Here is a 27,461-nt window from a genome sequence, read left to right on the forward strand (position 1 = left end):
CCATTGGAAAATTCAAAAGGTGAGGAATATGCAGGTAGAGTACCCACCATAAAGAGCATTAACAAGCATATGTAACTTATTCATTTAGTTGTATCTCCGCTTACGAAAAAGAAATGCTGGTATTGAAACTTGTAAATGTTTATGCTAGATTAAGAAAAAGTTTACAAAATTCCAATTAATTAATCTTTTTTTTATTTACAGCTAGAGATGTGTTTTTAATGCTAAAGAAACCAAACAATAAGAAATTAGAACTTCAAGTTTATGCAACGTTTTTTGAGATTTATAGTGGTAAGGTGAGTATATGTTCATGTTATTGTTCACGGAATGCCATATTTGTTTGTTGATAGAACATCTAATGCTAAATGTGTGTATGCATTAAAAAATATATATGTGTGTGTGTATATATATATATATATATATATATATATAATTTTTTTTTTTTCTGACAAAAGACGCCGCACTCTGGAGCCAGTAATTTCAAAATTTATTTAAGCATAGCCCAGTCTGTCGTACTGACTCGTTTCGGCCGACTGGGCTATGCTTAAATAAATTTTTAAATTACTGGCGCCAGAGTGCGGCGTCTTTTGTCAGAAAATTGAACTTGGCCTGGGTTTGGCCCAACGCTCGCACCCGCTGCTGTGCGATCCGACATCAAACCACATTGCAGGAAAAAGAAATATATATATATATATATATATATATATATATATATTTGGTCATCACTCGGTCAGTTTTTATTATCAGACGAAGTTACATCTACGTGTTTCAGCAGTCTCACGCTGCCTTGTTCACGATATATATATATATTGGATTAATGATTTAATTTGTCGTCAGAACACCGATATTATGAGAACATTAAATATTGTCCATTTACATATTTCTTTGCTATTCAGTGTGCAAATTTAGGCAAACGTATTAAGGTCCTACAAGATTGTAATCTTTCGGTAAGTGGTTCCATTAAAAAGGTCCTATAATTAATTTCTACCCCTGTCATCTTGTGATTAGACCCATAATGATGGTAATATTTAATGTTGTGATTGGTTTTCAAATGTATGTCTGAATTGTGAATCCTAAAGAGGTTTACCACAGCACACAGGAACACAAGCCTTGGTGCTTTCTTTGAAATGTTTAGCCTGCCAGCTATGTGAATACATACCTACTGTGTCCAATTAGTAGTGGACATATTAACCCTGCTGTACGGATGTTTCAATTACATGTAAATCTGTAACTGATTGTAATTCAAAATCATGTAAAGCTGTGTAACTACAATGATAGGTATATGACTTGTTTATTCTGTGCATTGATTCTTAAATAGATGTAACTGTCCATAGAGTTGTAAGTGAGGCCCTCCTTAACAGATAGGTTTAAGCTTCTAGTAGTGTTAACCAGATGTCTTAACCTCGCTTCTCCCAGACTGCGATTAATGTACTCATTTATGCTGTATTAAATTTGGGCTTTGAGAATTGGTTTTAAAGGATTTTTAACATTTTGAAAACTTTTCCGATCCAAGTCCAAAACTTGACATTATATTCCTGATGGAGACCCAGTTAACCCAGGACTCCGTGGCAGAACCTGCCCTTGTACTCCCTCAGGGCTACTTGAAAAATTTCATTGAGTTAGTGGTAGGGGTGGGGGTATTGCAGTGATCTTTAAAGAGCATTATATTTGCATGATGTCACTAGGCAACGTCATAGACTGTGTAAGTTCCCTCTTTAATATTGAATTGAACAGTAACTTCATGTTATCTGGGATGTTAATCTACCGCCCTCCTGGCCCTTCCAACACATTTAGGGAGGCACTAACTAATCTGATGGCCTCCCTGACTATCAAGCCAGCCAGTTTTATTATAGTGGGCAATCTGAATCTTCATTTGGATGCCAGGCAGGATGGTGGTATTGTTAATTTTTTAGATGACCTTCCTGCATGTCTGTTTACGCAGCGTGTTGTTGGCGCCACTCGCGATGCGGGGCAGCTCCTGGATCCAATTTTTTCCAATCTTAATTCTTCGAATGTACTTACTCCTCTTCCTATGACTTTGATGTATCATTCTCTGAGGCTTCCCGCTCAGTCCTTAGTTTTAACATCCATGACACAAGCTCCATCTCCCAAAATTTGCAGACTTCTTCAGATGTGGTGGCTGATGCTGGAACCAAATGTGGAAGATGTAAACAACAATGTCCAGTATTGGCTGTTCTCTGCGCTACACACCTTTGTCCCCTTTAGACCAGCCTAGGGCAGGAAAAAGCAGGTTGCCTCCCTCTTCACGGAATCTCTGATATTGGTGAAAAAAGTTCTTGGAGGTAATCATGATTTTTCAAGAACAGTATTGTACAGAGCTGCTATTAAGTCATACCACAAATTGATTAAAATATTCAAAGTTGAATTCTTTGCCAATTAAATAAAGAATAGAAATAATCCTGCAAAAGGAATTGTCTAACCCTACAAGTGGTCTTACTACACCAGTGGAGTTTAATGTTCCTAGAATTTCATCAGAAACTAAAGTAGAAAGATTGGTGAATCCCCAAAAAGTTCCAGAAGAACTGGAAACCAAACTTATAATTTACACAGCGGCATCAGTTGACCTAATTCCTCATTGCTTCCTCTCTAATCCTGCAGGAAAGCATGTACTACTTCCTGGTCTGGTTTCCAGCAGGAGTAGAGTTTGCTTGTTCAGGTGACATTGAAAACTAGTATATCTTGCATGGGCACCAGGTACCCTTCATCATCTTGAAAACCCCTAAAATCAACTTCCAATTGCTGGAAACCTTAAGGGTCTATGAGTTCAGGCCACCAAACATGTTTGTCTTCAGATAAAGTATTCTGCTGTGGCTGATAATGTGTGGTCTGTGCAATAATGGCAGAAACCCGTTTCCAACTCCACTACCAGTTTGGACAACATCAATCCCAGGTGACAGATGTATCAAAATGTTGGCCATCCACACGAGGATGCAACAATGTTTCCTTTTTTGTGCAACAGATTGCACTATCACATAAGCACTTCATGGTAATCCTTAAATAAGCTCAACTCATCACCTGACCGATTTCCTTTGGCAGATTATCAGTTATAAAGGGTATTGGGGTAAAAGACTAGACTACCTGCAGAAATTGACAGCACACAACAAACCAAAAAGACACCTCTGTCATCCTTATCAAACCAAATTTGAAATATAGAAGCAGATCCTCAAGAGATCAAGGCCCTGAAATGTGGGATGTCTTCAACCCTAAATTGAGATACTAACGCAAGAAAAAGATGGTACAGCCTTGCATTTAGTGTTGGAGTGTACAGAATTTTCGTCTTTCTCTGAATCATACATGGTTCTAGTAGAGCTTTTTTCATCCCCCCTCCTGGCAAGTGGTGGCTGTGTGTTGCATTTAGTCCTCATTTTCAGTTTTTACTCAGGGGTTTCTAGGTGGCTAAAATTACTCAGTGCATTGACCTTCAAGCAGTACAATCAGAGGAGGCCTTTCAATAAGGCGTGTATATTATTTCAACACAAAAAGATGATGGACGGAATGGTGAACATTGTCAAACATTCACACCCTCCTCTGCTCCCCTCCCTCCCCAGTCACCCATCTGGGTTAAATGCATTTTTTGCTCATCATTCTGTCCATCAGTTGCTCTTTTTGCATATATATAATGTCCTCCTCTATGAAGTCCTATTGGCTATGGGCATCCTACATCTTTTAGATGCTTTGCCTCTTCATAGTGCTGCACCTCTGGTACATAGCATTTCTTCGCACTGCAAGTACCTCTGTCTGAGCGAATTATATACAAAGTAAAAAAACTGAGGAGAAAACCCCTCGCTCCTAGAAATTTGTGGGTTTGGCAAGCGCTTGTTTAGTTATCAGAGTGTAGAGAGATGGACAGGATCTGAACTGTACTTTCCAGAGCATTGGTATGGAAGACCTTCATAGTGAAGTACCTCTTTCTGTATGATTACACCCCCCCCCTACCCACCCACCCCAATTTAGGACTGATGCTGCTGTTTTTTGACTATGTAGTGCACTAGACCCTGCTGTCAAGTGAGAGTCCATGTGCTCTGATCCTTCATGTGTATGTCCAATTGGCTAATCCCTGCTGGGCAGAGTTAACTTACTTCAGAGACCCTAGTATACCCAGGCTTAGTAGGTTGAATGTTCCCAAAGAACTACAGCACTTGTTGTGCCACCACTGTTATGATAAAGTGAAGACATGGCTCTAGATCCGCCATCTCAGCCTAGTCAGGCAGCTTCTAAACTACCAACTGGACATGGCAAAATACCCTTTTGCATGTCCAAACCTTCCTTTTTAGGTCTCGCCTGGTGTTAGCAGCGCGCAGCGCTGCTCTCACCATGCGAGGGCTTTTTGTAATCGATTCACATTGAAAAGCTAGATGTGCACGCGTACAGAAGGACAAAAAAATGCACACGCACGGAGTGACACATACACATGTGCACACGCGCTCGCCTGGACAACCGGACGCCGCGCTGCTCTTGCCATGCGAGGGCTTTTTGTAATCAATTCACATTGAAAAGCTAGATGTGCACGCGTACGGAGGGACAAAAAAATGCACGCGCACGGAGTGACACTTACACATGTGCACACGCACTCACCTGGACAACCCAACACCATCTTGGTTTACAAAAAAATGCACGGACAGGCACATAAAATGCACTTGCATGGACAGACATACACATATGCACATGCGCTCGCCTGGACAACCCGACGCCATCTTGATTTACTTTAAATGGAGTTGCGCGCTCTCGTCCACTTTTCCGATGGCCCTGAATTCCGACTGTTACTGATTGTGGAATTCTGTGTAAGGATAACGAGTGTCCTTGTAGTGCTTAAAATCTAAATTTTTCAGGACCTTTCCTTATAACCGTTGACAAGCACCACTGGGATGCAAATTAGAAAGCAGACAGCTGGAGTTCTCCGCCATTCTGACGTGGAGAGGGGCACCGGTGCTGTGTGTGGTGGCATCGCGCCCATAGGACAAACTGCTTGTAGTCTTGAGATGGCTGGAGTTGGAGCTCCATATATGCATATGTGTTGGTGAGCACAGGTGGCATTGGAGTGGCTGCAGGGGATCATGCATGCGCACAGACTGACATGTGCATGCGCGCTCGCCTGGACAACTTGAACGCCCTCTTGGTTTACTTTAAATGGACTTGCGCGCTCTCGTCCATTTTTCCGATGGCCCTGAATTCCAAATGTTACTGATTGTGGAATTCTGTGTAAGGAGAACGAGTGTCCTTGTAGTGCTTAAAATCTAAATTTTTCAGGACCTTTCCTTATAACCGGTGACAAGCACTGGGATGCAAATTAGAAAGCAGACAGCTGGAGTTCTCTGCCATTCTGACGTGGAGAGGGGCACCGGTGCGGTGTGTGGTGGCAACGTGCCCATAGGACAGACTGCTTGTAGTCTGGTGATGGCTGGAGTTGGAGCTCCATATATGCATATGTGTACATACAAGTTTTGAAAAAACAATAATAAAAGCACAGCTGAAAAGCAACCCCATTCACAAACAATATTGCTTTAACTTAAACAAAGTCGAGACCTGTTGTTTTTAATGCTTGGTGATATCTATGTCACCAAGAAAGGCCTTATAAACCCATTAGGCAGGGTGCTGATACTAAAAAGCAGGACATGTTGAATTTATACTTTACATGTACTGACAGTAAAAACTCTCAATGGTTGTCGTTACTGGTAAGGCCAGTAGCCCCATAGGCTGACCTAGAGTTTCATGAGCCACCCCGCATTAAGGGCTACCTTCATTATGGGACCACTGAATGTGTTACTTAAAGGTTTCAGACTTATTGTTGCATTTAACTAGATTTATTGCTAAAGTCATATTTAAAGTAACTTTGAAGGCAAAAGTGACTTAAAGTCACCACTTTGTTGACCAACCATCTGGTAGCCCTTTTTAGGTCTCGCCTAGCGTTGCAGCGCATGCGTTGCTTGCTCGGCGAGACATATAGTGAGAGAGGAGATTTCAGAAGGGGACTTGAAGCCCCACCCATCCTTTCCATTGGGTCGCATCAGCGTTTATGCTAAACGCTGGCTTGGAATTGAAAAGGATGCTTTTTCGCCACTGCCATTTCTCCCTTTCGTCCGGCCCATCTGGACTCGGTTGTGTGCTTCACGGCTGTCGTGAAGCACTTTCTTATCTTTAGGGGGGGGCATCTGTTTCTAATTAGCATGGCCTTAGCGCGGCCATACTAATTAGAAACAGGTGGCCCCCCCTAAAGATAAGAAAGTCTGCAGGCACTACCCTGCACACTGAGGCCCGTGCGAACGGTCACCCAAGCGCTTGTTCTTCTAATGTAGCGCAAATTCGACCCTAAAGTATTGGGCCGCGTTACATGAGCACCAGTCACTTTACACAAGGACACACACGTTCGTTGTTATTTTTTTAATTCTTTTGGGCACGTTGATATTAAGTGAATTTATGGAAGCACGGAACGTTGAACCGACGCTGAGACTAGAACCTAGGTCTCCCGACTTCTAAAGTCGGCAACTCTGACAAGAAGACTCCGCTTTCATTCCTGTATGGCTTGTTCCCCCTTAGGGCTGTCGGCGTTCTTATGGCGGTGTAAAGCGCTATACAAAAGACAACGTTCTCTTGAAGTACCAATCCCTGCGACATCAGACAGTCATGGACTGCACTTCACCGTCGCCCGAGTCCAGAGTGGCACTGAGGTGCAAGGAAGTCAGTCCCGATCTGCACTGACGCTGCCTCTGAGCCACAGTGACACTGGCTGTGCGCTCCACTGGTGCCGAACTGAGCTAGGCCAATGAAGCACTGCACTGCTCTGAGCCCTGGGTGACACTGAAGTGCACGGACTCTGTCCTATGCTGCAGAGGCCCCGGTCCAGGGCTGCACTGGCATACGTTCTGAGCTGCCTTAACACAATTCCTGTGCGGTAGGTACACCAGCTTCACTCTGAACTGCAGTGACAGCATAGACACATCCTTGAACCACACTGGTGCTGGCAACGGAGCAGTAACAGGAAGCCATTGACAGGAAGTCACATCTCCCATTTCCTGTTGAAAATCGATTTTATATGAAGCGAATGCCCAACGTCGAGGAGAGGGTGTGTAAGGTTGGTAGGGGGGATCTTATGTGATACAAACAAACAACCTGCGCAGTGCAAATCCCATGACACAAAAATACAGCAGAAAAGGTAAATAAAAAAATGCTTTATCAACAGCTTCCCCAAAGCCTGGGCCTTACCATGCACCCCAGTGCCCCCCACAGCACACAGAGTTCTCCAAGGTCCAGTCCCCCCTTAGTTTCAAAGAGCTCCCTAGAGTACCCCATTCAGACCACAGCCCCACTCACCGGCCTCCTCACATCCCATAGCGCACAGAGACCTCTGCAAAGCCCACAGCCCCCCGTACTGCTGGGAATGGAGAGAGGCTTGCAGACCTCGTCCTCTCTGGTACGCAGTAAACCCCCAACCCGCCCCCTCAGGCATAGAGCTAGCCTGTCTCTCTAATGGTGTGCAGGGGGGGGGGGGGAAATGACCCCAGAGTGACTATCTATCACATCAGGTGCAGAAGGAAATGAGGGGGCAGAGAGGGGTCTAAGACCTCGGAGTCTTAGAGCAGTGGTGTAACACAAAATGATGTACCTCGCTGTGGGGATTGACCTTCCCCGCTCCCTGCCTTTTCACCTGCCCTACTTGACGAGACTGATCCAGGCCACAGAGGCGCAGGCGCGGGCCTGGAGGGAATAATGAAGCAGGCAGACGCTCGTCCCTATGCTGAGCCCGGAGGTCGGATCTGGCCCAGGAGGCGGGATCAGGAGGCTGCGCGGAGATACGCTCACCCTGCACCGCTGACTAAGCAATCTGTCAGCCTGAGGAGGCTGCTTTCAGTGAGCTAATACTGCAAGGCATACGAAGTGTTGGGTGTGCGGGCCCCCCTTTATTCCCCCCCCCCCCCCCGATTTAACCCAGACGTGGTCAGACCGGATTGCAGTGTGGGGTAACAATTTTGGCCCTGCAAAGAGCGAGGGTCAGATCGGTCCCACTCTACAGCTACGCGTGGGAAGGCTGTATGACTCCCCCAGCCCCACTTGAGGTGCGTGCAGTCTAGCGGGGTGAGTACAACTTGGAGACATCAAGCGGAACACCACAAGACCTGAAGACGCTTTTTGCCACGAGGGTGGCGCGATGTTGTACATACATATACAGAAGAGGCCCCCCTTGTACTAACAAGGTGGTGTTCGACCTGTAGGGAGCGGGAAACGAGCAAAGAAGAGGGAAAGGCAGCACCAGAACTACGCAGAACCGCCCTGCATTGGACATACACGCTGGACTGAACCCGGGTGAGAGCAGTGACAACTCCCCCCCCCCCCCCCCCTCCGCAGGCCCAAGAGCAAGGGTGGCTGCTGTGGAGAGGGAAGAGACAGCGTAAACCCATCCACCCCTCGGACGTAGGCAGCAGACTGAACCCAGGACTCTGCAGTGGTACAGACAGTGGGGACACCAATACTATACAGGGCGTCCACAATGGAGAAACAGACCCTTGTGGGCCCTGGCTTGTGTACACAGGTGGTCCCACCCATCAGAATCCAGCAACCCCCGCCTGTATGTAGCCACAACAACCAAGGACGTACCTGGCCTGGTGTGGAGCACGAGGAAGAAAGACTCCAAACGACGCTGCGTGGCCCCTAACGCGCCTGATCAACAGGGCCGGACAAAAACAGCGGGATTACCTTGCAACAGGCGTGACGACTGAACTGGGCCCATAAGACAACAGGGGGCAGGAAAGAAACTAAGGGATTTCCCCCACATACCCTGCAACAAGCGTGCCTCCTGTGGAGATATTGCATTAGGAAGCGGGTTACCGTGAAAAGATAGGAGTAGCATAGACCTGCCCTGCTCCCACACTGGTACAACAAATTGGACCCGGCACGAGACGATAAGACAGGTGGCGGAGACGGCCCCCATGCCCAGAAAGACGGAAGAGGGCAACCGCAAGAACCAAAGCAAAGCCTCACAGACCCCGTAACTGGGACACAGATAGACCCTTCGTATAGAGGACCACAGCATTCAGCCACGCGTCGACACCACAACCAAAAGACGCACGCACCATACAGGGCAAAATTTGTTAAGACACCTACCAGCCCATAAAAGAGCCTCGGCCCGCTAGAAAAGCTACGACACAGGCGACTAGTACTGCTCAAACTGAATCAAATTGGATGCCGACGGCACAACAACTAGTAATGGGCCGACTACGCCCAACAACTCCACACGCGTACTGGCACAGCGGAAACGACGACCGGAGGCATGGCTTCAGAGACACCGCACATGGCACTCGCTGCCAAACTCGACTCAGTACATGCAGCGGTCGAAAAGATAGTTTCCACTCTTGACCAGACTTGCTCGAGTCCAAGATCGACAAGGTGACCTCAGACTTGACTCTGCTACCAGCCGACCACCACAAGTTAGGGGATAGAGAGCGATAACAAGAAAAAACGCTCACAGAACTAAAAACCCATCACCCAAAGTCACACTGCAGCCCTGCATGATCTAATAGACTGAGTGCATGAACTGAAAGACAGAGTGGAAGACTCAGAAGGACGCTCACACAGGAACAATATCTGAGTAGTGGGAATGCCGGAGGGTGAAGAGGGACGTAAACCAGAAGAATTTACCGAACGCTGTATAAGAGACCTACTACCAGCTGACACTCTGTCTCCTCAATTTGTATTCGAAGGAGTGCACCGCGTCCCTGCACAAAAGCCCCAAGCGGGAGCCCGACCGCGGCCTTTCCTCTTCAAAGTCCTCAACTATAGGGACAGAGACTTGATATTACGTGAAATCTGCAAGATACCAGACATAAAAATAGGCAATAATCAGATTATGTTCTTCCCTGACTACACCGCGCAAGTTCAACGTCGCCGGAGCGCATACACAGAAGTCAAAACATAACTCCGAGAGCTCTGAGTAAACTACTCTCTGATATTCCGAGCAAGGCTGTGGGTAGTTGCAAAAGGAGTGGCTCGTTTCTTCGACTCACCCACAGATGTTTGGGACTGGTTGGAAGAGTCTGGAACGTGGACTGTGCCCAGACCGTCCGCAGAGGCCGAATTCCGGAATCACAACAGAAGACAGCGGAATCTTGGAAGCCGTGGCAGATGCTGGTCATACACTACTGTATCCACCACTGGAACAGAGAAGGATGGAGAGACAGGAGGCGATCCATGTGGCTGCTGCACTGGGGACCACGTCACAAAACTCTGAACACCAGCGGAGCCCATCCAGGTCCTCTGACGCTGCTCCTCCACGCCCTCAGAATAGGTGATCCAGATGAGTATCTGCTGCCAGAAGTCACACCGCAGACGGCAGATGACATCATATGACTCTGGACAAATTACCGCACAGAACTGGAAACAAGCACATGCAAGTCCCTACACTACTGGCAAAAAAAAATGTTGTGTAAAATACTATACATCTCCCCCTGTCCAGGTCCTGTACGAACGATGGCATTCCCCGACACACCACCGCAAACAGCGATTGCCCATTGACACAACGTGAGTCACACACAGCGCACACGCTCCCCTGACATGATGGATTGGCTGAGAGGACGCATAGTCAAAACTCAACACTGAGGGTTGACGCAACTCACACCAACAACACATCACACACATCCACCCTGTAAGACTTAGCATCACTGTTACAGCCACACAAAACGCAGTTTAGTTTGGACGAACATCCCGTTGGAATTCGCCCCAGATAGTTATGCATAGTTCAGCTTATACCTATACATTGTTGTTGATAATACAGAGTTTGAGCACACCCACACAAATCTGAGATTAAAATGCCCTGCCCTCCTGTCGCCAGTGTGATAAACCCAAGAAAGAATCATGGTGAAGGTCAACGTAATCACATGGAACATGCGCGGCATGCATTCACCGGCGCGTACGTATTTTATCTATTCCTACCTGCAGCGCAGATCCACTGGTATTGCGCTGCTCCAAGAAACACATATGTCTCAGGTGGAGCTGGGGCGCCTGCGTAGTAGATGGAGAGATCAAGTACACGGCACAAATTACTCAGCACATGCGCAAGGCGTTCTTATCTGGGTGAGAGCTGGGGTCCCCTTCACATGTGAAAAGGTGGTAACAGATCCTGAAGGAAGCTATGTGTTAGAAAGTGGAAGGCTTAATGATCAACTGATACTCCTCAGCTCCATCTACGCCCCGAATGTAGGCCAGCCGGCCTTCTTGAAAAATCTCACATAGATACTAGCTGTGGAGTGGAATTCCCTGGTTCCTCGGGGGGGGACCTCAATTCTGTACTCAGTGCAGACCTGGATAAATCATTCCCGCCCCTGTCCAGGACCACAACAGCGTCCAATGCGCAGGCCCTCATAGACTGGGTGACACATTGGGCGCTCACAGACATATGGCGTGCCATCAACCCCAATGTCCGAGTTTACTCATACTACTCAGCAGTACATTGGCAGCATGTACGCCTTGATAGAATGGTGGGATCCCCAGCACTCCTCCCCCTGGTACGCCAGATAGAATATTTGTCGGACACACTCTGACCACAACCCACAAATATTACAACTTAATTGGGAACCTGGGCGGCCCCCTGCCCCCACATGGAGGCTCCAAACTGCAGCATTAAAAGACCCGGCATACCGCTCCTCACTTAACACAGCCCTACTTGCCTATTGCGAGACTAATGAAAACACAGCGAGTACTGTAATATTGTCCCCCTGTGGATGATTGCCATCATCCACAGGAACACCATCCACATCACGACCAACACCGACGACACCATCGCACCCGCCGAACACCTGCACATCCAGGTCCACATCAACCCCAAGACCACCCTTAGAGGCACCCTCATCTACAGACCCCCGGGACCTCGCACACAATTCAGCGAAGACATCGCCGACTTCATCAGCCCGCACGCCCTCCCCTCCGCTGACTACATCCTCCTCGGGAACCTCAACTTCCACCTGGAGAACAACAACGACCGCAACACCACCACCCAGCAGGATAACCTCGCCAATCGCGGACTCAAGCAGCTGGTAACCACCCCCACCCACTACGCCGGACACACACTCGACCCCGTCTTCTCATCCAGCAAGGACATCGCCTTCAGCCACGCCACCGGACTGCACTGGACGGACCACAGCTGCGTCCACTTCAGCTTCAGAAGGACCACGACCCACCATCACCAGCAACAGGTTGCACGCAGAAGCTGGAACAAGATCACAGCCGACCAGATCGCGACCGCCCTGAGCAAGAACCCACCCACCAGCGCAACGAACCCCAGCCAAGCGGCCACCAACCTCACGAAGTGGATCAGCGACTGCGCAGACGACCTCGCCCCCCTGAAGACCCCGCCTAGCAGACCCGGTAGCAAGAAAGCCCCATGGTACACCGACTAACTCAAGAGCTCCAAGAAGAACTGCCGAGCCCTCGAGAGAACCTGGCGCAGAGACCCAACACCGGACAACATGACTGCCCTCAAGCTCGCCACCCGTAAACACCACCAACTCATCCGCACCACCAAGAAAACCGCATTCAAGGAACGACTGGACAACAACGCACACCACAGCAAGGAACTCTTCAACATCGTTAAAGAGCTCTCCAACCCCAACGCCGGAAACGACATCACCCCTTCGCAAGACCTCTGCAACTCCCTCGCCTCCTACTTCCACAACAAGATCGCAAACATACACAACAGCTTCAGCTCCCAACCGACGCACGCCACGACCGAACCACCGCCCCCCACCACCACCCTCCGCGCCTGGACCCCGATCAGCACCGAAGACACCGTCCGCACAATGAACTCCATCCACTCCGGATCTCCTACCGACCCCTGCCCTCACCACGTCTTCAACACGGCCGACGCTGTCATCGCACCCCACCTGCGGGACATCATCAACACCTCCCTCGACACCGCTACCTTCCCGGAGAGCTGGAAGCACGCCGAACTCCGCGCTCTACTAAAGAAGCCATCAGCCGACCCCACCGACCTCAAGAACTACCGCCCCATCTCGCTGCTCCCGTTTCCTGCAAAAGTCATCGAGAAGACCGTCAACAAGCAGCTGGCCGCCTTCCTCGAGACGAACGGATCCCTCGACCTCTCGCAGTCTGGCTTCCGGGCCAACCACAGCACCGAGACCGCCCTGATCGCAGCCACCGATGACATCCGAGCTCTGCTTGACAACGGAGAAACAGCGGCCCTCATCCTCCTAGACCTCTCCGCGGCCTTCGACACTGTCTGCCACCGTACACTAGTGCAGCGACTCAGCAACGTCGGAATCCAGGAGAAGGTACTGGAGTGGATCATCTCCTTCCTCGCTGGCAGGACACAGAGAGTCCGCCTCCCCCCATTCTGATCTGAAGCCACCGAAGTCATCTGTGGCGTTCCTCAAGGCTCCTCGCTCAGCCCTACCCTCTTCAACGTGTACATGAGCCCCCTCGCATACATCGCACGCCAGCACAACCTCAACATCATCTCCTACGCCGACGACACCCAGCTGATTCTCTCCCTCACCAACGACCCCGCCACCGCCAGAGCCAACCTCCACGAAGGGATGAAAGAGGTAGCCGAATGGATGAAGAACAGCCGCCTGAAACTGAATTCGGACAAGACGGAAGTCCTCATCCTGGGAGCCTCACCCTCCGCCTGGGACGACTCCTGGTGGCCCCCCGCCCTAGGCAACGCACCCAAACCAACAGACCACGCACGCAACCTGGGCTTCATCCTGGACTCCTCCCTCTCCATGACCAGACAAGTCAACGCCGTCTCCTCGTCGTGCTTCAACATCCTGCGCATGCTACGAAAGATCTTCCGGTGGATCCCCACCGAGACCAGGAAGACGGTCACCCAGGCCCTCGTCACCAGCCGTCTGGACTACGGCAACTCCCTCTACGCCGGCACCACCGCCAAACTACAGAAAAGACTTTAGTGGATCCAGAACGCCTCAGCACGACTCATCCTGGACATCCCCCGCCGCAGCCACATCTCCGGACACCTGAGAGACATGCACTGGCTCCCGGTCAACAAAAGAATCACCTTCCGACTCCTCACCCACGCACACAAAGCCCTACACAACCAAGGACCAGGATACCTCAACAGCCGCCTCAACTTCTACGCTCCCAAACGCCAGCTTCGATCGACCGGCCACGCCCTCGCCACCGTCCCCTGCATCCGAAGAGCCACCACAGGGGGACGATCCTTCTCCTACCTCGCCGCCAAGACATGGAACTCCCTCCCGACCCACCTCCGCCTGACCCAGGACCACCTCGCCTTCAGGAAGCAACTCAAGACCTGGCTGTTCGAGCAGTAGCGGACCACCCCCCCTCCCTAGCGCCTTGAGACCCTCTGGGTGAGTAGTGCGCTATATAAATGCTTTGATTGATTGATTGATTGAGTATGACCTAGAACATATGGAGGCACCTGTCTTCTGACCTAAGCAAAATAGAAAAACAGCTACTGCGATATGAAGTGGAGGGGAAGATAATGGCAGACACACACAGCGCCTGCAAACACTGTGCAAACAACATGCTGAACTATTAGAGCGCCTTCGCTGCCACAATAACGCAGCACACACAGCCCGCACCCATGCAACTGCCGATAGGGCAGGTCGATTGCTAGCCTGGCTAATCCGCCAAGAACACACCTGCAAACCCATCGAAGCATAGCAAACCGCCACAGGAACATTAATACACACTCAGCGAGGCATCCATGAAGCTCTGACACGACATTACAGTCAACTGTATCAATCCCAATGTAGCTATGAGCCACATGCCCTAACTTTTTAGATCGCATACAATTACCAGAGGCGGAGCTGACACACAGCGAGATGCTAGGCGAACCGATCTCCGTGGAGGAGATTGAAGAAGCGATTTCGTCCCTGGCCACAGGAAAGACCCCGGGACCAGATGGGCTCCCAGCAGAATATTATAAGGCAAACCGGGTGACAATAGGCCTAAAACTGCACATACCTCTACACAGCAGCCATAGACGCTGGACGGCTCCCCCTCCCCCTCACTATGCAAGGCACATCTGATCTTGCTGCCCAAACCCGACAGAGACCCAACCTGACATGGGCTCCTATAGTCCATTCGCCCTACTAAATACCGACTATAAGTTTCTAGCGAAAGTATTGGCTGACAGGTTAGCGCAGGTGGTTCCCGCCTTGGTACATGTGGACCAAAATGGCTTTGTGCCAGCTCACAGCACCTCCCTTAATCTGCGCCGCTTCTTCCGAATAGCCGCATACTCCACGAGCATTAGGCCGAGGGCAGGCTGTCTCGTGCTTGACCTCAAAAAAGCTTTTGATTCCCTTGAATAGAACTACGTGTTTACCACTCTTGAAGTACAAGCTGGGCCCGCCTTCTTGCAATTAACCCACTTGCTCTACACAACTCCAGTGGTAAGAGTAAAGACGGGCCCATATGTTTCGGAGGCAATTCCAGTTCGACGGGGGACGAGGCAGGGCTGCCCCTTGTCCCCCCTTCTCTTCGCCCTTGCAATGGAGCCGCTGGCGATATTGATACGGACACTAACACAGGAAGGCATACTGCTCTGTGATGGCACACATAAAGTGTCGCTCTATGGGAACAACTTAGTAATATATCTTCAGGACTATAAACAATGTGCCAGACAACTTGGCCTAAATTGTAAGAGAGTTTGCAGCCATATCCGGGCTAAAGGTCAATATCGTCAAATAAAAACTTCATACATTTAATGCATGGATCCCTGATCCATGCCTCGTACTAAATGGAGTGAATGTAACGTGGGTTGAAGACACGTTCCGCTACCTTGGAATCAGAGTACATCGCCAGCCCACAGATCTTCTAGATGGTAATCTAGGTAGGACGCTAACGCCCATCAAATCCCAGATGCAATTCTGGAGCACACTCCCACTTGCAGTGACGGGCAGTGGCATTTGTGAAAATGGTAGCCCTACCGAGATTTTTGTACCATTTTACCATTCTACCCGTCCACATACCGGTCTCCTTTTTTGCTACATTGGAGAAGATAATCAGGGATTTCATATGGGGCCACAGCCGACACAGAGTGGCGATTAAAAACATTTTTAAAAAACTATCTACCCACTGACCAGGGTGGTCTAGCCATGCTATGTCTCGAACACTACTATCTAGCAGGGAGCTCCAGTGGGTGGCCAGATGGATAGCAGACCGCCTGTGTGAAGATACCGCGACCATGGTCCCACCACTTACACCGTCACAGACCCTCCAGCTATTCCACCCCAGCGCACGAGCGCGACCTCTGGAATCTATGTGGCTAAACATAGCATATAAATGCTATAGAAGGAGCCTCTACATAAGTCGACACATAACACCATACGCCCCCGCTCTCCCACTGGAGGGCGCTCCTAAAGGACAGGGAACACTTACTGCAACAGAGCTACAACCATTGTTCGCGGCAGGGGTGCAGACCCTGTGAGACCTTTACCGAGACAGCGTCCTAATTCCCTATGAGACACTGGTAGAGGAGGATGAGCTCCCGACAGGACAATTCCTCCTACACCGGTCTTTGATAGCCACACTCACGGTGCGATGGGGAGACCTGACCACTGAACCACCCACACACCTTACCATACAATAGTTGCACGTAATGGGACAAGGCAGACATCTGACGCGGTGGTTCGCAGCCTCGCTGCGCCAACATGCCGCGATCAAGCTAGATTTCCTCAGACAAAAATGGGAGCAAGACTCAGGCAGGCAATTTTCAGACAAAGAATGGGGATGAGTGCTGGCTAGCCCGATCCAGATCCCCAGGAACATGAGGTTCAAACAAATCCAATTCTACATTATACACAGGGTGTATTATACCCCAGCCAAAATCAACAGATATTTTCACCGTACTGATTCTGCCTGCTCTAGACGTAGACCTGTTACATATGCTGTGGAGTTGCACCAGCCTTAGTACATACTGGAGAGAGGTAGCGGAAGCACTGCATAATTGCACCGAACGAGAGATACCCTTTGACTGGCCGGTGTACTTACTGCACGGATTCCGCAGGACGCGCAACACAAAGGTCACATCCAGATTCTTGGATCTGGGTATAATAGCTGCAAAAAGGTTAATCACGAAAAGATGGAAGAAGATCGACCCCCTGCACTTTCAGGCTTGAAATAATTCCTCATTCGCATGGGCTAGGGCAGAAGGCATAGCAATTCATCAGGAAGAAACCACAGGCATTAGGAAAATGCCAATAGCTATGCAATGTGAAGCATTCCTCATTATACTACAACAATACACAGGCACGTCATCGCAATTCCCACTGACGCCTGACCCGGACAGGCAACATCGCGAAAGTGAATCGAATCGAGACGCTAAAGACACTAACTCCAGAACAGACATTGATATATTGTCGCCCAGACACACATCTTCATTGAGGACCTATGGTTAAAGAAACGGCGCAGGAGCAACAGGCAACATATCCGCACATCTGACAGTGTTGGTATTTGCAAATCTTCAAAATACTTCTCATATTGCTCCTTTGACACACCTTCCTCTTCTGTGTATAGTGTTTGAAAAAACTCTGTGAAGGCTCCCTCTATCTCCCCGTCCTCACACTTAAGCGCACTTTGCCCTCCTACCCTGATGGCTGGATTTTTATTCTGGCTCTTACTTTCCAAGCCAACAGTTTGCCGTACCTCTCCCCTTATTCATAGTGTGCAAGCTTGCACGCCTCCCACTTTCCTTCAACTATTCCCTCCAACGAACAAGCTAACTCTTCCTCCCTTTCCTTCATTTCCTCCTCAAACAAGCTAACACCCTGGGTCCCTTGTCCTTGACTCTGCTTAACCAATCCCTGCAATTGTTCCAACCTAACCTCCAAGGACCCTATTTTGCTTCTGTTAACCTTGTGCTTGAAAGCAGCCATACCAATCAGCCTCCCCCTTATGACAGCCTTATACGCATCCCAGACCGTCAGTGGTGCAGTACTCATGTACTTTATATGGAAATATTCCCTTGTTTTCTCCTTCAACTGCATCACCACTTGATGACCTTGTAATAGAGCTCTGTCCAACGTCCATCTTGGAGGGGGGGCCTAACTCCCACCTTCAGTTCCAGACTGACTGCCGAATGGTCTGACAAGTGGGCTGGCAGATGTTCCACCTTACTAATCATCCTACTCTCTCCTTTATCCAAAAGAAAATAATCAATCCTTGAGGCGTGGCCATGTCTTCAACTCTTAAGAGTGTACTTTTGATCACCCACCCCCTTCTCTCTCCTCACATCCTGCAGTCCAGAGTCCTGCATGCAACATCTGAGTGCTGACCTCATTTGAGGTAAGTTTGATTCTATGGATGGCTTTATAATCGGCCACCTATCCTTCCTGGGGTCTAGTGATAAGTTAAAATGACTTTCCAAGATTATGGGGGCAGTAAAATCCAACAATTGGTTATACAGGGATTGTAATGGTGAGGGGGTCATCCATAGTCGGCCCATAATAACCAGCAATGTCATATGGTTTCCCCTGAATCTTAGCTTTAACTACCACCCATCTCCCTCTGGGATCTGAGTAGTCTTTTATTATTACCACTTTCGCTGCTTTCTTAAATATGATAGCCACTCCCTTGACACAGCAGTTTTGATTGGTGCATATCAAAACATTCACCCATTTTAATTTCTTTGTTGCCTCCTCCCGTTCCGATTTTATCAAATGTGTCTTCACAATATAATCTCGCTATCGACCACTTGCAGATATTCCGATATCTTCTGCCTCCTCCTCCTTACCCTCAACCCGTTAACATTCCAGGATTATATTCTAATCATCATTAAGATTAGTGGTTATGTGCTTCAGACCCTGTTTTCACCCTCTGTCCACAATTCCTCTAAACCACAAATTTGGACATTTTCCTTCCCCCCCCCCCCCTATATGCTCCCAACTCCCCTGTGAAAAAATGTGTGTTAATAGATTCGTGAACAACCCCCGGAGAACCCTCCCATCCTTCCTTGGGCTGAATATGTTTGCCCTTCGAGGCCCTGCCTGCTCTGGACCCTATCTAACATCTTCTACTGTGGCTTAATCTGGTTTATAAATAACTCCACTACTTGGGGATCTCTGAAGTTATCCATCTTGTTTTGCCACATAACTCTTAGGGACGCAGGGAAACACATTTGCGCTGTTGCCCCCAGTTATTTCAGTTCCTGAATAAATTTGCTTAGTTCCCATTGGTGATCTTGGGTGACCCTGGAGATGTCGGAGCGGATCCTAAATGACCAATCGTCTTTTTTGTATATACCCGCCTATGCTAAGATCCTCTCTTTCAGAGAATAGGACTCAAAGTTAATAAGAAACTTCCGTGGATTCTTCCTTGCCCCAGTACTCCTGAAAGGGTCTCTATGAGCCCTTTGTATATCTTTCTCCAGTACTGATGGATCCAGGCCCGGAATAAACTCACAAAGCATCTTCACTAGAAGACTTTTGACACTTTCACCTTCTTTCCCCTCCGGAATATTTAACAATCTCAAGTCATTCTTTCGGGCATTATTCTCCAAGGACTCCATCTTGTCCCTAAGGTATTTTTCCCTTGATTTTGGTGCCTTTATTTCCTCTCGGTTTTCCACGACTTCCTTGGCAAGATCTGTCAGAGAGGCCTTAACTATTGCCACTCGATTCATCAAGGCGGTCATTTTTGTCCTCCAATGCCTCACACGACTCCTGAATCTTGCCCTGGTTTCTCTCCGAGATGGCGAACTTCTCTCTCATCTCCAAGATCATGGACTCCATCAGTTTTTCCACCCCAGAATTTGATACAGCTTCCTTAGATATCTGTTGATCGGACCGCATACTGGTTAAACTACTGGGGTTATTGGGATTTGGAGTCAGGTGTTTGCTCCGGCCTTGGCTTTGTACGTCGTCTTGGCCGCCATGTAATTGCGGGGTTGAAGACTCTACCCGAGTCGCTTCCTGAGACACTTCCTGATCGCTCATCGCCAGAACCTGAAACCTATTGTTGAGCGCAATATTTGCCTCCGCAGGTGCCCTGTGACTCTTCCGAGGCAGGGTTTTTTCCCAGAGTTTTGTATCGTCAGACTCTGGAGGAGAAGGCAGCCTAGCTTGCACCTTAAAAAAAGAGCACAGAGACAATGTGATTTTAGGCTTAAGAGCCTTACCCTTTTCCCTAGACGGGGCAGATAGCGGTGGGGCTAGAAGTTTAGCGTGCCCCCTATTTTGTTTCTGAGAAATATATACTAGTAAAAAAGACGCGCTTTTAATTGGGGAGATGATGGAGGGGGGGATACCTAATTTCCTTGTTTGTAAGCAGTAGCTTTTTCCCTGCTTCAAGTTCCCTGCCCTCTTTTTGAGGGGTTTGTACAGTTTCTTCCTTTTCCTGGTTCCTCTGATCCCCTCCTTCCTTCCCCATGTCAGAAAGTGAAGGCCATATGCTTATTTATTTATTTACCCCCAAGACACTTTCCGAAGTCATGCTCGCTGACCCTGCCCTTTTTAGTGATGCAAGATGTTGCTTCCACAACGTAGTTTTCACCTTCCACTGACAGGCTCCTGTGCTGGCTCTGCTGTGGTATTGCTCCAGAGCAGCTAATCGTTCCCCGAAAGCAAATCCTTCCCACAGCTCTCCTGGACCGCCTTGCGTTGACGGCTGACTCCACCCACCGTAAAGAGCCTTCCGGAGTTGGTTCCTCCGCGACCCGCCTGCCCCCGCACTGAGTCTCCGTGACTCCTCGCATCAACGCCAGGATCAAGGTTGCCAGATTGGGCTATTTCCCGCACAATTGGGCGACTTTTTCCCCAGTTGTGCGGGAAAAACCCATGCCTGGCGGGGGGCTACTTTTGGGCTGGATTTATGTAGTTGTGCGGGAATTACTGGCCTGGGGCGGGCGCCCACCATCGCCACATGCATGAGATCGCACTGTCTGAGTCTGGCATTAAATTGGCATTGGAATTTAATTGGCATTGGCAGCAATGCACAAATCATTCAATCAGAACGCAGCTGCGCAGGCAGGCTCAGGCACAGTGCACACACACTCTACTGTGAGTCACGAGTCACGACGTGACGTCACACCGACAAGAAGAGCCAGACCACGCAGGCACCACCTAACTTTACCGTACCCCTCGTGGCAAATAATTAGCCAATGTGGGGGTCTCCAGGGCCGTAATGTTGTAGCGCGCGAAAACGCTACCAATGACGGCACTTGGAATTAATTTTAGGTCAGCCCCCGCGGTTCCCATATAATGCGGGGGCTGACGTGAGCACTCAGCACGGTCTTTTCGGCACGGTGCGGCGGCGATTGATCCATCTCAGTGAAGTGAAGTGATCACTGATGGTTGGTGCTTGGTGGTGCTGCCACTGCTGACTGTCTGCTGATGACGAGTGTAGTCAAGTCAGTGCAGTGCAGCAGCCAGCAGGCAGTGTTAACTCACTGTTACTTACTTTACTGTCTGACTGAAGAAGAAGATGTCTGTCACTGTGCTGCCTGAGAGGACTGGAGACGGCGACAACGAGTCCTCCGACTCCGACGTGTGTGTGCACTCATCATCATCACCAGGCCCAGCCCCCCAGGCCCACCTCGCTCCAGCCCCAGCCCCCAGGGTTAGTCACTCCAGTGCCCAGCCAGGGCAGCCGGGCAGGCCCGCCAGCGCCCAGGCCTGCCCCAGCGCCCAGCCCCAGGCCCGCCAGCGCCTAGGCCCAGCCACTGCCAGTGCCACGCCACCATGCCTGCTGCCAGGCAGCTTTAGTTTTCGTTTCCAGTCCACTTCCAGCCACCCACCACCGGTGACCGCGTGACTCACCACCGACCAGGACCAGGTAAGTGAGACATCAGTCACCCCATGATCCAAAGGATCAATTCTGTGTGTATGTCGAGAGTTATTTGAAAGTAAAAGGGATATAATTAGCACGCACTTTAAAATATGTTGCCCTAATGACCTGAGTTGACTGCTAGTTAAATGAAAACAGAAAGGCAATGACAGGGCCGTGTTTAGCGCTAGTGCGAAAGTCTTTTTTGACGCCGCACCAATGACCTCTTTCTCCACAGATACCATTGCTACCAACCTCCAACAGTGCCCTTCATGTCTCTGTAGCCCCCTATCATATGCATTTCATTTGTTGTAACTTGTATAGCGCTATTCATATGACAGTGTAGGGTGTCACAGTACTTATGCAGCTCAGGAGAGGAGACTGACGTAGTGTGCGAGAGAGGGATCACGCTCCTCAACTGTGCAAATCTGAGGTGTGCATGATTTTATCCACATCTATTTGGCAACGATTGCTTGTGCCTCATCACAGTGAGTGAGTGAGGTGGAAACTAATCATTTATCTACGTTTGAAGACTTCAAATGAACCAACACATACACATATAGTTCCTTCAATTACTGCTACGTCCCGGTGTACGTTTCGCTACATTATATTGAGAAGCTGTGGCATAAAGGTACTGTTTTGTTTTATTTTCACTTACTCGTAATCACAATATACAGAGACAATGAATCATACAAGTATGTCATTCAGTCTATAGGGAATGTCACATAAGTCAATGAGGATTACAAGGTGTAGGAATTAAATGTCATCCATACTGTTGGGCAGTATATTTTAAGCGGGTTTGGGCTGGGAAAGCACAAACTCAAGATTTAAAGCATACCCAGTGGTTGGGGGTTGGCTTTACTAATAAAAATGTATATCGGCCCAAACTCATTTGAGCAACATTAAAATAATGAAAGACTGGGGAATTTCTAACTATATAGTAACACAAAAAGTGAAGTTCTAACTATACCATCCATGTTTGTATGCAGCTCTTTGATGACAGTTCATAGGTCACTGTCCTATGTTAGGATTGTAATTTCTGAACTGCAAGTAACACAAGAATCTCTGTGACAAAGGCAGTAACCCACTGAGCTATCCAAATAAAATACAGCCTATCTGCATTTCAAAACTACAAACAGGCAAAGGACTGCTCTCCAGCAGGATCATTAATCACCAGTTCGCTGGACATTTTTTAATGTTGCCTTGCATCCATGGCCATGTTAATGATAAAAACAATTTAAATGAAGCATATGCAAAGTATGTGCCTTGCTGCTAACACCCTCCCACCATCTGTATATTGAATAGAATGTATATTTGTCGTTAAAATTGGTTCTGATGTCGATTTGCGCTTAATTGGACACTTGCTAATTTGGGCTGGTTTTTGGTCTGGAACTGGTCTGATTGGGCTTATTTTGGGCTTATATTTGAGCTGCATTGGGCTTGGGACGGGTCTAACAATCTGGCCACACTGGCCAGGATATAGATCTTTTACTAGAGAAAAATCCGTAGCGTCCGCTTTTACAGATTATGTTTTTTTTCCAAGCCCGCGATATTGACCAAATCACCTTCACGTTCCCCCACATGGAGTGGAGTGTCGACTTTTACATGCGCAAAGCGTTCTTAATCACCAGAGCAGGCAGGGTTCTCCCGACCAGACCTCCTAGCCGGCCGCCATGTTCTCCCAGTACCTGCTTGGCAGACAGTACAACTAAGCAAAACTGGTATCCGTTTCCGCCAGTAGATACACCTTTGATTTGAATGTAAAAATCACCTTCCAATTATAAGAAGTTCTTGTTGAGTGTTATCCTCAACAATGACCCACGTTTCTGTTACTAAGACCCCTTCATCCTGGTGGGTATTTGTGTAGTGGAATTCTATGTGAGGCAAACTAGAAGATGTGCTCCGTATCAAAAGGGACATTTTCAATTTGATGCATTTCATCATATTTATTTATTACATAGTTGTTAGTGGTTGGTACAGGGCGTTTTATGAGAAAGTCAAGATATTCATCAGTTGATTTTGGTGCACAGCCACCTCTCAATACTGTTGCTCCCTACTATCATGGCTTCCTACTACCATGACTGTCTCTAGATACGAAGTTAAAAATGAGGGTAAGAACTTCTCTGTCTGTGTAGGAACTTACGATCAGTGTAATTTTAAGTAATTACTCCACAGTTCTGCACCTCAGGATTACACAGCATCTCATCTTAGTCCTTCACCAGACAGATTGGAACTCTTCCAGCGTGCAACAGACAATCTTGCATACTCTCCTGTTTCATTTTGCTTTCTGACTATCGGCAAAAGATAATGGATGAACAGCATTTTGTATATTAGTCCCTTAGCTGTGGTTGATAAGACAATCGAAACACATCAAACTATAAATATCCACACTGTTTCTGCTTAGTTTTGTTCACTCTGCGAAAAGATGTTGTACATGTTGTACCCCAGTGATGCAGTTTACCGAAAAGTGTCCCAGAGTTAAGTGTGCTCCCGGAATCTAAAGTGTTAGATGGAAATTGCAATAGATTCTCTCTCTCTCTCTCTCTCTCTCTCTCTCTCTCTCTCTCTCTCTCTCTCTCTCTCTCTCTCTCTCTCTCTCTCTCTCTCTCTCTCTCTCTCTCTCTCTCTCTCTCTCTCTCTCTCTCTCTCTCTCTCTCTCTCTCTCTCTTTCTCTCTTTCTCTCTTTCTCTCTTTCTCTCTTCCTCTCTTCCTCTCTTCCTCTCTTCCTCTCTTCCTCTCTTCCTCTCTTCCTCTCTTCCTCTCTTCCTCTCTTCCCTCTCTTCCCTCTCTTTCTCTCTTCTCTCTCTTTCTCTCTTCTCTCTCTTTCTCTCTCTTTCTCTCTTTCTCTCTCTTTCTCTCTTCTCTCTCTTTCTCTCTTCTCTCTCTTTCTCTCTCTTTCTCTCTTTCTCTCTCTTTCTCTCTCTTTCTCTCTCTTTCTCTCTTTCTCTCTTCTCTCTCTTCTCTCTTTCTCTCTTCTCTCTCTTCTCTCTTTCTCTCTTCTCTCTCTTCTCTCTCTTCTCTCTTTCTCTCTTCTCTCTCTTCTCTCTTTCTCTCTTTCTCTCTCTTCTCTCTCTTCTCTCTCTTTCTCTCTTTCTCTCTCTTCTCTCTCTTTATTGTGATTACTTTTTTTTCATCTTACATTATTAGCTGAAGCCCATGACGTTTAACACATTTCTTAATTGAAATTACCACAAGTTAGGGTTTAGTATACTGCGCCGTTTTAAAAGTGCACAGCTGCTCCTGCTACCTACTTAATTGTAATTGAAGGCAAGACAGTTGCAGTTGAGTGCACAGTGTTAAATCTGATATTTTAAACGTATCAACAGGATTGTCTTTACCTTTTTCATTCTCAGAATGCTCTTACTACTTGGCTGTTCTTAAGTTCCTCTTCAAAGATTAACATTTAGCGCACTTTACTGCTGACTTGCGTAATGTCAAGAATATCAGCGATCTGTTAACCCCTTGATCCTGTAAATTGTTCAGCGTATTTTTGTTGCTTTGTAACTGTCCACAAAATAAAGTTCATTTGATAGAGGTTTTTCTTTTACTATTATTTTACCGAAGCAGGTATTTTACCAAACAATGGCAGCATTCCCTGAGGTACATCTTTTACCAAGCTGGATTCCATTCCACATCTTGACTTATTCTGGCGGTAGTATAATAACAAGGTGCTTGGTTTGCATTTTATAAATTCCTTTGATTAGCTACACCTGACAGGACCTACAAAGATCTCCATGCACAACATGCAACTGACTTTTTTGTATAACCTTTCTCCTCTAGCTCTCTTCTCCCTTACCCATATGGCAGCATCTGTGGCTCGGACTACTGTCTTTACCCCCGCCAACCCCTCTTTTGTTTGGAACTGCTGTCTGCTACATACTTGCTCTGAAATCAAACACTCAAGAACCTCATGATATCATTGCTAGCAATCAAATAGATGTTGCATGACTTTGCTTAACCTGGTTCACTTTTATCCGCACTATTAATTTAATGGACTACACAGATGTAACATTGTCAAGCATAGAGAGGTGAATGATATTGTGAAAGAATCTGTTGCTCTGCAACGTATGTCTCATATAAGATATTTGATAAGATTTTTACTGTACAATGCTTTTAGTGCTTTCTCTGAACTCTAGACTTCAAATGACCTTTCAGTTAAGACACTACCACATGTCTGTATACATATTTATTTTGAGTAGATTGTATCAGTAATGAAAGTGATAATGTATTATTCCATACTGTAGAGAAAGGCTTGCTTATATTATATAATAGCGAACAAGTTTTACTTAAAGCTTACAGAGCAGTGTCAACTGTTACATGGTACACATCCCGAGTATAGATATGGGCACTTAAGGTAAATGTCCAAACTTGATTAAAATGTTTAATCCATTTTATGGAATTAAAGTCTTTTGGTTTCTTAGGCTTTACATGAAAATGGCATTAAGTCTGTTTTAGAAACTAGCTTTTGGCAAGCTTATTTTTCAGCACTCTTTTGCTCAGTTTAGTATGCAGTAAATATATTTGTGTATTTTCTGTTATTTCTAATCATTTTAAAAACACTGATTCAAGGTTTTCGACTTGTTGAACCGGAAGACCAAGCTAAGAGTGCTGGAGGATGGCAAACAGCAAGTCCAGGTGGTAGGACTGCAGGAACGCGAAGTGAAATGTGTTGAAGATGTATTGAAGCTTATTGAAATAGGAAACAGCTGCAGGTATACGACTTGTTTTAGTTAGTCTTTTTGTGTATTTTTTTAATGGAATCATAAAACATTGTTGAATTATTTACGTGTTTTAATTTTTGACTCCACATTCATTGTAAGTTCTATAAATTAAAAAATTATGAATTGTCAAAACCAATGTCATTAACAAACGTACAGTTTGAATAGTGGTAGGGATTGGTTGTTTGCTTCTTCAATGGAGGTTTATTGATCACTTATCCTAGTTATCTCTGCCTAATTGTGAGATCCTCAAATGCTTTGTAAAATTTTTGTTTTATCGCATCTCTAAAGACACATTTTTATTTATCTAATTCAGTCCTTTCAAGTACATTCTTAAATGTTCAAATCTGTCAGCACTTTTTAATAACACAAATCAAAAGGTAGAAGGACATTCTATAAATTGCAATTGCATCCTCATAGAAAGGACAAACTGATTTCTTTTCACTATGGAATGGGGATACCTGTAGCAAGTCCAAAAATCCCAATCTTTCCACACTAATTTGATTCTCTGTGCATTGGGTTGGAACATGTATTGCCGTGCTCCCATTTGAAACCGTTCTTCGGATTCCCCTCTGTGCACAATCCACTCTACACTTGACGTATTGTTTCCGTATGCATTTCCCTGTTCTCCACATATCAGACCAATCGGCAAACTCTCCATTTTCGATCTAAAACCTCGTGGGCGGCTGTTGGCCTTGCCACGTTGCGCCAGCCTTCTGCCGAACGATTGGACTCCATTCCAATTCTGTCCTGGGTGCCACGCCAAGTACCCTCGCACCGACCTACACCGAGTTTGGAACTTGTGCCTCTCTCCGGAGCACAAAGAGGAAGACTGTGAAGCATGTAAGTCTTTTCGGTCCAAGAAGGCTCCACGTGATCGTTGGTTTCAAAGACAAGAGATTCAGCGCCAAAGCATCCAACACACTCCGAATATCTTCGGGGAGGAATCCGAACAAGAAGAGATCGAAGCGT

General features: G+C 47.4%; 1 protein-coding gene across 8 annotated transcripts in view; it reads left to right on the top strand.

Annotated features, from left to right (window-relative positions):
• KIF2A (kinesin family member 2A) overlaps positions 1-27,461 on the top strand; it is a 418,450-nt gene that overhangs the window by 217,601 nt on the left and 173,388 nt on the right. For all 8 annotated transcript variants that reach the window (XM_085631560.1, XM_085631589.1, XM_085631578.1 and 5 more), the window contains 2 exons: positions 202-293; positions 26,341-26,483. In XM_085631560.1, the coding sequence (XP_085487686.1) occupies positions 202-293; positions 26,341-26,483 (235 nt within the window). The remainder of the gene's footprint in view (positions 1-201; positions 294-26,340; positions 26,484-27,461) is intronic.

Source organism: Triturus cristatus, chromosome 2_1 (genome assembly GCF_964204655.1).
Source record: "Triturus cristatus chromosome 2_1, aTriCri1.1, whole genome shotgun sequence".
Classification (NCBI taxonomy): domain Eukaryota; kingdom Metazoa; phylum Chordata; class Amphibia; order Caudata; family Salamandridae; genus Triturus; species Triturus cristatus.